Genomic DNA, 13,145 nt, shown 5'->3' with positions numbered 1-13,145 from the left:
ATGGTAAGACAATATAAATTATTGTGAATTATTATGTATTTTCCTATACTAAGTTTCATATTATTATGTAGCCTTCTACTGGAGCTGACAGCACCACGGATACATGTCATCCTGCGCCGCATCCAGCTATAAGGAGACGACTTGATGATGATGATCCTGATAGTGTACCCGGGCGGGAGGGGATGCGCCTCAGGCCAACGGCTGCATTGAGACACACCGGATGCGGGACACATTGACATTGCCCAGACAATATTTTTGTATAAATTAAAAACAATATTTAATTGAATATGCTCATTACTTTTTTTAGTTCTCCATTCGTTTGATAGTTTCATAAAATAAAATGTAGAACAACACAAGCAGTTAAACTTAACTTCTACTTCAATTAAAATAAAATTTAGTACAACAAACAAGGAAAACATTACTACAGCACAAACACAAACATAGCAGGCCAACACAATCAAAATACATGAAATATGAAAAATACACTAAACACATACATGACCTGTTTAGCCCCTGTTGCCATTTATTTTCCGCTCCAACCACTTAAATCGTTCTTGCAATTATTCTTTTTCTTCTTCTACATCTTTCAGTTTCGCCTTCACCTCCGCAAGTTCCAATTTATATTTTTTTTACATTCCTTTTGTGCTTCACAATTCCATTGCGTTTTCCATTTTTCTTCTCCCACCTCCTTCAGTTTCGCCCTCAAGTCTGCAATGATTGTATTGCTTTCTTTTTCTTTTTCTCGTTGTCTTAAACATGTATTATAAAGAAACTGCAGTTGTTCTCTGTAACATTCCTGATAACATGGTTCATCGACCCATTCCTGAAAATCACAAATAGGTTCATCAGGAACTTTGTACAATTGGTTCATACAGTGCCAGTAGCGGCGTCCAACTTCACCACCGTCCCAACAATTTTGCATCAAGCATGCTATTCCACAGTTGCACTTTGGTAGGCGAAGAGGTTGAGCCATTTGTGAAATAAATTTGTCTGTAATGTAAAAAAACCTTACTTGTATTGAAATATTTGCTTTTACTAAATTTTGAGCACACAAAATAATTACAATGAGCCCGTTATTTATAGGCGAGAGAAGACACACATAACGTACTATGTAATGGCGCTATATTTTGCGTGTTAAATATCATGATATTGACAAGACAACTTTATGTCAGTTGGTCAGCTTTTTCAGTTCGACAAGACAACACACACATAATGTACTATGTAATAGCGCTATATTTTGCGTGTTAAATATCATGATGTTGACAAGACAACTTTATGTCAGCTGGTCAGCCTTTTCAGTTCGACAAGACAACAAATACATAACAAATATATGGACAGTTTTATTAAATTAATATTTAAATAGGTAAAATGGAAAAGTACAAATCATAGTTAACAAACATAATTTTATTTCATAAATCTTGCAACATAGACATAACAACTAATTATTACAACATAAACTCATGGGTAGTTAGGTACACTTGAAGAACACCCACCACGAGCTTGATTAGTTTTGCCACCCAAACCAGCTGAAGGACATTTACGACGGTCGTGTCCTGTTTGCGAGCATATACCATATTTGCGCGCATAAACGGTGTCACTAACATCCATTTGGTTCCGTATACGTGTTCTCTTCTGCACCTGTCTTTTACGCAAATAGGACTTGTTACACACCATTTTAAATGGTTCCGGAGGCCAATAATGCTCAGCACCCACTGGCTGCAACTGACCAGTATATGTGTTTAGGTACTTGGAAACACTATATTATTGATCAACATAGTTGGTCTCTGCATAACCAACACGTTGAAAACACTTGATGGCATGTGAGCAAGGCATGTGGTAAATGGACCATTTCCCACAGGAGCATAACCTTGCAGATTCATTTACAGTATGTACATTATTACCTCGATTATTATGGATAGCGGTGCGAACTTCAAAAATACCTCTTTCGTTATCATACTGCAAAAATGAATGTCAATGTGCTCGTCGTCTGTATTTCTCAAATCTCTTCATAGGCACTGGCATAAATTCAACACCCCTCTCCATCAATTCCGTTGCAGCTGCAGACCGTTCAACAAACCTCTCCGCCATCTGCTTGAACGACATCCGCACCATGGCTGTGACGGGCAATCGTCTTGCTGACTTTAATAACCCGTTGAAGGACTCTGACACGTTTGTAGTAAGAATTCTCCATCGTCTTCCACCATCCGCATGCAACGTCCACTTTTCAGGGTCATGTCACATTAACCAACGATAGGCTGCCTCGTCTTCTTGACTGATAGAATCCATATGCCTCCGAAATTTATGTTGTTGGTGGTCTATTGCTGTCATCCACATCAAATCATGTAGATCCTTGTTGGGATGTGCCTTCTGGAAATTGGCCTTAAAGTGTCTCACACAGTAACGGTGGTATGCATAAGGTTCTTGCCATGCAAGCAAGTTCTCCACAGAACTTAATATACCACCATGCCGATCAGATATTAGACAAATACTTGAATGCTGTTTGACAACGTGCTCTTTCAGGTGGTTCAAAAATATCGTCCACGTCTCTGTGCTTTCATTGTCACAAACAGCAAAAGCTAGAGGAAATATCTGTCCATTAGCATCCACAGCCACGGCTATCAATAGCTTGATATCGTACTTTCCATAGACATGAGTTCCGTCTATGGATATTACGGGCCGGCAATGCAAAAAACCATCAATTACTGGCATAAACGCCCAAAACACATAATTGAATATGTATTCTGGTGTTCCCGGACTCTGCTCAAGCTTTCATTCAACAACTGTCCCGGGGTTAAAGTTCTGCAGTGCGGCCATGTACTTTGGCAGAGATGCAAATGACTTATCCCAATTACCGTAGACAATTTCAAATGCTCGTTTGCGCCCGAGAAATGCCTTTCTTTTCATAATGGTATGGCCATATTCCTGGTGGACTGATGTAATGCACTCTTTGATTGTATACCTTATGGATGCTTCGAGGTGCGGAATAAGTATAAGAGATATCAAGTCAATATCCAAGTTGAAGTGATTACCGTTGAATGTGTCCATTTCGCATGTGTGGGTGGGAATATATTTACCCACTTTCCACATATCTGTCTTCTTCTTGGTCGCACACAACATCCAATTACATGGCCAAAACCACTTGCGGCAAACAACCTTGTATACCATCGGACTTGACTCCCATACCTGCATCTCACGACACTCTTTTACGTTGTGCATTTTACAAGCCCTGCTTAAGCGTGCTTTATCAGGAAAAAGCATCCCCTTTGCAAGCACCGTTGGTCTAGACTCATCCCACATTGCTGTCCGGATTTCATCAAAATCTCTTGTAAGAGCTTCCATATCCGGCACGGTTGGCAAGTTATCAATGTAAGGAATCTCCCTTGAATGAAACGACACTTCGGACTCGTACACTCTTCGTCTAGGTGGGTCTCTCTTCAAATCGGGTCCTTCTTCCTCATCCTCTTCATCACCATCCTCACGAAAAAAGGGTGTCTCGTCTCCGGATCGGCATTGTTATCGTAATCACTGTTCTGTTCCTCACTCTGTGCATCTGCCAGATCCCGATGTAATACGTCGTTTTCCGTTAATTGAGTGAGTACAGGTGGTTCAACTTGCTCGTTTTCACTGCACAACCAACAAAAATATTAGCTATTGAATTAATAAATGATATCCATATGGTTTTATATCACTTCACTTACAAGTCGTAATATGATGAAATTTCATGATGGACATTTTCAATTAGGTGATGACTACCGGATGGGCCACTTGTAAAATTCATATCCGGTCGGTACCCCATATTAAATATATGAGCGTTAATACAAATTCAAGTACGCCAAAAATATACATAATTAACACAAATGAAAATTAAAGCTTACCACTCGTCTAGTGAATTATGGAAAGCAGGGTATAAATTATTTTCTCGTTGCTCATTCGCCACCGGTGATAAGTTTAAATCAATGAAAACTCTTTCATCCGGAACCTGTCCGGCAAAAACTGCTCCAGAATAACCACCCAATGACTGAGGGTTATCTCTGCTACGCACAACCTCGTTTTTGGGAACGTCTTCGACCTTCACGTACATCTCCAGCATTGTGATTACAAGAAATTCCCGACATTCGTCCGGAGTCCTCAAAAAATCACTCAAAGTTTCATCATCGTCGATGTTAAACTTCGAGTAAAAAACAACCCCTTGTGGAGTGATGGAATACGGATATCTTCCGGTTACTTTAACTATAACTGAACGTTTCCTCACACTCAGTTTTTTGCATAATAACGATATCAATTTATCGTACTCTATTGTAAGTGGCAATTTAACATGACACTGAGCAGGTAAACTGTAGCCCACAGAATTATTCTCCATCACAACCTCACCCCCCCAATATAATGAAACTCTTATTCTATGCTCTTCAGACATAATGAAAAATTGTTGGAGAATTTAAGAACAATAAACGTTTCAACAAGAGTTAACAAATTTTTTTGGATGAATTTCTATACAATCCTAACCTCTTTATATAGGAAATGGCTAGCCGGATTTTTTTTATATGTATAGCGCCAAAAACGTTGGCACTATACGCTTTTGAATTATTGAAGTCCGAAATTATTGGTGGGGCCAGGAAAATCTATTATAGCGCCACAATACCTGGCGCTATACATTAACAGTAACAGAACCATTAATGTATAGCGCCAGGTATTGTGGTGCTATACCTGGCCATGTCAGCTTTTACAGTATAGCGCCACAATACATGGCGCTATGCATTAACGGTTCCGTTACTGTTAATGTATAGCGTCAGGTATTGTGGCGCTATATATAAAAATGTAACTTTTTTTTACCACCTATTTGTGTAGTTTGAGTAAAAAAAACCACATTTTTGTTCCGGATTCCTATTCTACCTACTTGCAATGACATCTGTACAGATGTTCAAACAAATACAGATGTCGTTATTATTATTATTATTATTATTATTATTATTATTATTATTATTATTGTTGTTGTGATATAGTGCAGAATAGTGAATAGATGAACTTCAGATGCAATGATTGCGTACTCTTTTTGGAAGAAAAAAAGAAGAAAAGAAATAGCTTTTGGTTTTCAGGCATACCGGTATCGATTTAGTGGGCTGAAAAGCTTGTTGATTGTTTTCGCGAAGTTTCTTGACTTGCTCAAGGATGCCGTTGATCTCAGCTGCAAGATTTCTAAGTGTAGCGAGATGGCTCACATCGAAGAATCTTCCCGCTTTATTTTTCTCTTGGTGCAGCTTCGCCTGAACCACGAACTTATCAATGGTATCCTCAGCTCTATGTACCGTTTTCTGAATCTCCTCCACAAACACTTTCCACTGCTCGCTGTCACTTGGTAATTTTGCAGCATCGTCTAAGAAGCCTTTTAGGTGTTGAACTTCTTTCAGCAGATTCTCTAACTCTCCCTTTGCACCTCCAATCATCTTTACATTATCAGTTAATAGCTGCAATAGGTTCTCCGCCAGAAAATTCACCACTGCATCTGCCATCTTTCTTTCTTTTGTAAACAAGAATGTAAATGGGAGTGGAGAATTTTTCAGAGGAATATGTTCACTTCATGCAGCTGTTGCACACACACACAAAGAAAATGTAGTTATGTGGAAAAGAGTTGACTCGTGTTCGAAATTACGGTCTTTCTTTATTCTTATTTTTAATGTAGCCAATGACAATTTAACAAGAGTGTGAATGACAGGTGGCCGTAGTCAATAAAGATATTTGCAAGTGGATTCCATGTGGGTGATGATAGGCTATAATTATGTATTTTAGTCGATTATTACATTCTACTTTACTGTACTTTAGTTGAGTTTGCGCTTTAATCACTAATGTTTTGCACTAACGATGTGTTTTATGCCTTGTAGGAGTGATTCCAAGCTATATAGATGTTATGGAATGAATTCAAGTGATTTGGAACTTTGAAGTCTCAGTAAAAGCCCAAGGAATTAAGTCGGGATCGTGTTAGGGGTCAACTTTGCGCACTGTCTAGTAAAATACACATAACCTTTTGCTCAGAACTCCATTTGGGCTCCACAATAAATGGTTGAAAATGCAACTCAAAGGGCTACACCTTTCATGTTTTACGTTTTTTCAAATTCTAAACAGAACTGGGCGAAACACGCGAGATTTGAGCCAACACGAACGAACCGGGAAAAAGGGCCAGTTGGGCGCCACAGGCAGTGCCTGGCGCCACCTGTGACGCCAAAAACAGTATGCACAAATAATGGGGCGCCGGGTTGGGCGCTGGTGACGTGAAATGTGTCCTATTTTGCCCGGGACAAGTTTATTTCGGTCCTAGACCTACCCAACTGATATAAAAGCAAGACTAAACCTATTTTTTAGGGAGGAGACGCCACTTTGGAGTAGAGATACACACGGGATCGTGAGGAAGCAAAGAATTCTCAGTTTTCTTCATGTTTTTCTAGTATTTCCAATTGATTCAATACTTATGCAATTGTTTGATTATATCATGAGTGGATAAAGACCCATTATTTTGGGGTTGTGATTTAGCCATGAATATTGTTGTTTGATATTAGCTTGACCTTGATTATAATTCACTCATATATGGTTGTTTCTTTAATTCTGTGTTGAATTGCTTAATTGTCTGGCCAACAGTTAGGCTCTATTTACTATCTATGCTATGCTTGGGAAAGTCGTGTTTAGATTAGAGAAGAATTGAAGAGAGCATGATCTTAACGCTTAGCGGGAGAGGATTTGTGGTTAGGATAGGAATATACCTAGTCACCATGCTTAATTAAATATCGTTATCTTAATACGTTTTTAATAGATTGATTTCATAGGAATATAGGCGTTAATCTATTGAGAATAGGTGAGTAGTACTTCGGAGAAGGCTATGAGAGCATTTATCGATTAATTAGCAACCATGAGTGAATGATATGAAATGGAGAGTTAATTATAACACAATACGATTGGTGAATCGATCACAACTCTGGAATATTTGTATCTACTGAATACACAACAATCATCTCGTTACTTGATAATTTAGTTATTATTTAGAATCGTAGTATCATATAATCATATTATTGGACTTTGTTTTTACCTGGATTGAATAACAATTTTAGCGAATTAGTGAGTAGTTTACACAACTCTTTGTGAGTTCGACACTCAACTTATCATTATATTACTTGCACGACCACGTATACTTGCGTGTGCGTTTGGGAGCAATAGTGGGCTATGGCCTTTCAATGTTTAAGGGAGTTCCCTTGCAACTTTTCGTGACATTCTTATCTAGCGTTTTGCCATAGATTCTTAATTTTGTTTTGAAAAATTTGATTTAGGTGAAGTTTGGTTTGAAGATGAAAATGTATTTAGACGTCAGTTTTTAAAATATATTTCACTTTTTTTTTAAAAAACATGAAATATATAAGTTCTAAGAACTATTACAAATACCCAACAGTACCTTCATCAATAACATTCATTATACTATCGCAACTCATAGTCCTGAACATAAATAAATTTGGTACAAGATTATCATTTTATATAATAAACTACATAATACACTATCAGATGACCGAGAAGACGAAATAGAATTGTTATAAAATAATAAATGGTGGATTCTTTTATAAAATTCAAAAATTGGGGTAATTTTTAAAAAATGTAATAGTAATATTTTGGGCCAAAACCAGCTCTTGAGCTGGTTTTGGGATTTGGGTTTGGGGTTTGGGAATTTGCCAAAATATGAATAAAATTATGAACAAACATGTATTTGCCAAGAAAACCTAAATATAGCTGGGAAAAATCTATGGCAGGGTATAGGAAAGTGTCGCACCCCAAGGGGGTGATGTCTACCCTAATGCAAACATCAGCGACTAATTCCACAATTCAAACCCGTAATTTATAGGTTACACGAATACAATTTTACCATTACTCCAAAGCTCCACTTCAAAAGACCCCACATGAAGTGTCATTAGTTATCACGGTATACAGACGTAGGGCCAGTTCTTTGATAATAATAAAAAAATTGGTGGTGGCACTATTTTATAGCAAAATAATTAATTGAAGACTTGAGAACATTTCACTATTAGAAAACTATCAAAAATCGTCCACGGAATACCGACCGAAATCGGTCGGAAAATAGGTAAACTGATCGCAAAAGTCAAAAAAAATATTTCTCACAAAGATATCGGCCACCATCGGTCGCAAATAGTGCTCCCACAATAAAGAAACACTGCTACATCTAACACACAAAAATTTCCATTGATATCGGTCGAAAATTGGTCAATCTTTAACTAAGACGTAGTCATACTTGCATATTATCTACCAAAATAAGTTTTAATTAAAAAAATTCAAGTATACCGACCGAAATTGGCGAAAATTTGAAATTATTTTTTCCCTCCCAGGTTCAATTGGTAATGGGATCAGGTTGCACGTCGCAACAGTATTATATGAAATGGGATCGGCTTGTACCCCGCAACGGTATTATGTGAAATGGGACCGGGTTGCACGCCACAATGGTATTATGTGAAATGGGATCGGATTGCACGCCACAACGGTATTATATGATTTGGGATCGGGTTGCATGCCGCAACAAGAAAGAATAAAAGTGAATATTGATTCTTATGGTGAGAACGAGAGTAAAAGCACGAAGGGTGATGCCGTGCACTTTCTGTTGTTGTGTTTATTTGTTGTTATCAATTCAAGTGCTTTAACTGTTTAAATCCCTTTATTGATGTGATCCTTTATGTTGGAACCTACAGTGTTTTCAATACCTCGCCGTATTTATATATATATATATATATATATATATATATATATATATATATATATATATATATATATATATATACATTCCAATACTTCAAACTTCAATAATTGTTAAATCTTTAATTTAATTAGTTTCTCAATTATATCCCCTTAAACTGCCTGAGGTTGTGTTTTACTTAAAAAAAGAATTTCTACTAAGCTTAAAGTTATTAACTCCCATGTTAAAAGTAGAAATCCATTCGATGTTGTATTTTAATTGAAAGGGGTACCTTCTTTACTCAAATGATTTCAAAAGAAACAACTTCATTTTTTCTCGCTTGCTTTCCTAATTTGTGTAGAAATTGTAATTTACTTATATTAGGTAAATGAGACTTCTTGAACATCTTGAGTGTATTTGTACGGCCATTATGTATTGTATAAGCAATTGACTCGGGAAAAAGGTGTTAGGCACTCCCCAAATCCCATAACTAATACGGTTGCATACTCGGTCTAGTTAGCTTTTAAGGATATTCTAATTGAGGTAAAAGAACACAAAAGAAAATAAACAATCAAAAAGAGGCTCGAGGTCGTCCCATCTAATAAAAGGAAAATAGACATAACAACCAAAGCACGCAGGAATGGTGAAACAAAAACAACAACAAAAAACTAATACTAATAATTTAAAGTAACAGAAAGTGGATAAAATAGTGAGAGCCATTCAAGATTAGTCTAACCAACTTCATGGGGGCCATTGTGATATCCTTTATGAATATACTATTCCTAGTTAAACTGGATTCAAGTGTCGAAAGAAATTTTCAGTAAACATACGTTAATATGTTAAAGTATACGTACAGTATATGTATCATAATACCATGCTAATCTTAACTTATATCCAAACACATGAAAACAAGGTTATATTATTCCCCAAGTTATACTACTACTGATATTTTTAAACAATTTTCAAAAAAGACTAGCAACGTAATGAAAGAAACATGTATTGGAAAACTATCCTAAAATTAAACATTTAGTTCCAATCACATGAGAATATAGTATCTCAAACATTGAGTTTAGATTAATTAAATACGGAATCATGAAAATTGCACGACTAATAGAAACAACATTTTCACACGTGAATATATTTAAATATATTGAACATGGATTCAAGCATTTGTGTCACTACCTCATCCCCGCATCCAGTCGTGATGGCGCCTCTCGTGAAGACAAGGCCAGCCATACCAAAATAAACCACCTCTTTTAAGCAGTTAAATACTATAAATAGTTCTAAAAGATGATATAATAACCATAATTTGCGGAAATAACTATAACAATAGTAGAAACCATCACGACACAGCCCAAACCGGAGTGTCACAAGTCATGAGCAACTAAGAAATTCCAATACAAGTCTACTAAACACTGAATCCGATACAATAGTTCTAAAAGCATGAAAATGATAAGATAAGGGAGGCACGGGAGGGCTGCGGACGCCAACAGCTACCTCGCAGTCTCCGGAACACTGCCTGGTCTGGGAGGATCAGCACTCAGGAGCGGACTCTGCGATGCCTGAATCTGCACACACGGTGCATGGAGTAATGTGAGTACTCCGACACAGTGAGTAATAATTATAAATAATGGCTGAAAGCATGAAAACAGGTAAAGGCACAAAGCAATTCTATATCAAAGCAGTAAATCAGTGAAGAAGTGGAATGAAATCTCTTTAAAACAAGTAAAACATGTAATTTAGCAGGTAAATAACAAGTAGAAATCCGCCCCTTGGGCACAATATCAATCACCCAGTACAACATCAGCCCCTCGGGCTCACTCTCAGATCATAATGGGTACCCGCGCTCACTGGAGTGTGCAGACTCCGGAGGGGCCCCTTACGGCCCAAACGCTATATCAAGCCACCTCGTGGCATCATCTCTCGGCTCGGCCTCACCTCACTCGGCACTCGGCCTCACATCACTCAAGCCACCTCGCGGCGTATAAAAGTATCTCAGGCCCTCGGCCTCATATCACCCAGTATATCCTCACATATGGCCCTCGGCCTCACTCAGTCCGAAAATCATCACATGCCCCTCGGCATTAGTAAAACAGTAGTTCTCAGCCCAAAACATCACTAGAAATATCCTTTAAGTTTCAAATCTGAGTAAAAGTGGCTGAGTTTGTAAAACAGTAGTAAACAATAGGACTGAGTTCAAGTAATATGTCAAAATAGTGAGGAAACGGTGATAAAAATCCCCGAAGGGTTCAAATAATTGGCACGAAGCCCAAATATGGCAATCGGTCCAAATCATGATGATAACAAATAAGTTTCAGTCAAATACGCGGTAAAATCATCAATCAGGACGGATCAAGTCACAATCCACAGTAGTAAACGACCCCATGCTCATCATCGAGCACGTGTCTCACCTCAATATAGCACTACGATGTGCAATCCGGGGTTTCAAACCCTCAGGACATCATTTACAATCACTACTCACCTCGAACCGGCTACAACTCTAGCTCGTGACGCCTTTGCCCCTTGAATCGGCCTCCACGCGCATTACATCTATCCAAAATCAGAACGAATACGTCACAATATGATAAGGGAACAAAACCCAAGCAAAAACAATCGAAAAATATCAAAAATCCCGAAATTAGCAAAACCCGAGCCCCGGGCCCACTTCTCGAAACTCAGAAATTTTCACATCAACGGGTTACTTATCCTTCCACGAGTTCATACATATCAAAAGTTCTCAAATCCGACCTCAAATGGCCTTTCAAATCCCAATTCAAAAGTTCAAAATCCCAAGCCGTAGTTCTTCTAATTTTAGCTTAGGTTCCATGAATTTCTAGGTTAATTTCACAATAGAATTACGTTTTAGGTTCATAAATCTTACCTCCAATCAATTCTTCTTGAATCCCTCTTCAATCTCCCTCAAAGAGCTCTTAAAATGATCAACAATGGTGGGAAAATGGCTCAAAATCGCAGATGAAATGACTTATAAACTTTCTGCCCAGTTCTGATATTCCTTCATCGCGATCGCAACCCAAGCCTCGCAATCGCGAAGAGCAAAATTCCAAGACCTCAAAAACACTCTATACAAACGGATGCTTCCCTTTTCCAAACTATACGAACGCGAGACCTCAGCTACGAACGCGAAGAGCAATGACCCCTGAACCACAAATCCTTATACGTGAATGCGGGAAGCTTCATGCGAACGCGAAGCACAACCATCTAGCCTTCCATGAACGCGAACCCTCAAATGCGAATGCGAAGGGAAAATTTCCTTCCTTCCAATTTCCTCCTACGCGATCCCGACATAACCTACACGATCGCGAAGCCCAAAATCTTCGCAACACGTGAACAACAATTCTATAACTTCTCAAGCCAAAAATGGTCCGATTGACCATCCGAAACTCACCCGAGGCCCCCGGGACCTCAACCAAAAGCACCAACACATCCTAAAACCTCATTCAAACTTGTTCCAATCATCAAAACACCTCAAACAACACCAAATCCATCAATTCACATCGAATTCAAGCCTAAGTTTTCTAAAAACCTTTGAAATACTCTTTCGATCAAAAACCCAACCAAACCACGTCCGAATGAACTGTAATTTTGCACACACATCACAAATGACACAACGAAGCTACAACAACTCTCGGAATTCCATTCTGATCCTCGGATCAAAATCTCACCTATTAACCGGAAATTGCCAAAATACTAACTTCACCAATTCAAGCCTAATTCTACACCGGACCTCCAAAACCAACTCCGATCACACTCCTAAGTCATAAATCACCTCTCAAAGCTAACCGAACCATCGGAACTCACATCCGAGCCCTCTAACATATAAGTCAACATCCGGTTGACTTTTCCAACTTAAACCCTCTTAAAAGAGACTAAGTGTCTCACTTCTTACCAAATCTACTCCGAACGCAAACCGATCAACTCAACCACATAAAACACGAATAACGAAGCATAAAGAAGTAGAAATGAGGGAAACAGAGCGGTGACTCATGAGACAACTGGCCAAGTCGTCACATCCTCCCCAACTTAAACAAATGTTCATCCTCGAACGAGTCAAGAAACATACTTGAAGCTTTAAATAGGTGAGGATATCTGCTCCGCATCTCCCGCGCGGTCTCCTAGGTAGCCTCCTCCACAGGCCGACCTCTTCACTGCACTTTCACTGAATCTATATCCTTTGACCTCAACTTCCGAACCTGCCGACCCAAAATAGCTACTAACTCCACATCAAAGGTCAAATAATCATCCAACTGAACCGTGCTAAAGTCCAAAACATGAGACGGATCTCCAATATACTTCTAGAGCGTAGAAACATGAAATACCGGATGCACACTCGACAAGCTGGGTGGCAAAGCAAGCTCATAAGCCACCTCCCCAATCCTCCGAAGCACCTCAAAAGGCCCAATGAACCGCGGAC

At 38.6% G+C, this 13,145-nt stretch overlaps 1 protein-coding gene across 2 annotated transcripts; it reads right to left on the bottom strand.

Moving 5' to 3' along the window:
• Positions 1 to 326: 326 nt before the first annotated feature.
• On the bottom strand, positions 327 to 5,601 carry LOC107807273 (putative disease resistance protein RXW24L). Of its 2 annotated transcripts, none has more exons than XM_075233351.1 (2): positions 5,100 to 5,568; positions 327 to 823 (listed from the first exon to the last, which is right to left on the bottom strand). In XM_075233351.1, exons 1-2 carry the CDS (start codon positions 5,505 to 5,507, stop codon positions 599 to 601), a joined length of 633 nt encoding a protein of 210 aa, XP_075089452.1. In that variant the 5' UTR covers positions 5,508 to 5,568; the 3' UTR covers positions 327 to 598. The 2 variants fall into 2 exon arrangements, with proteins under 2 accessions (XP_075089452.1, XP_075089451.1); XM_075233350.1 differs by lacking the exon at positions 327 to 823 and adding an exon at positions 834 to 3,624 and having other exon boundaries at positions 5,100 to 5,601.
• Positions 5,602 to 13,145: the final 7,544 nt, after the last annotated feature.

This window comes from Nicotiana tabacum, chromosome 16, assembly GCF_000715075.1.
Source record: "Nicotiana tabacum cultivar K326 chromosome 16, ASM71507v2, whole genome shotgun sequence".
NCBI classification, from domain to species: domain Eukaryota; kingdom Viridiplantae; phylum Streptophyta; class Magnoliopsida; order Solanales; family Solanaceae; genus Nicotiana; species Nicotiana tabacum.
Note: the sequence above shows the minus strand (reverse complement) of the source record. Positions and strands in the feature narration are given on the sequence as shown.

What these genes read in the sequence shown, in the direction of transcription:
- LOC107807273 (XM_075233351.1), bottom strand. Translation starts at nt 5,507, where the DNA reads ATGGCAGATGCAGTGGTGAATTTTCTGGCGGAGAACCTATTGCAGCTA. An exon ending in AGCCCACTAAATCGATACCG is followed by an intron (nt 824 to 5,099) that starts GTATGCCTGAAA and finishes TGTGATTTTCAG; the next exon opens with GAATGGGTCGATGAACCATG.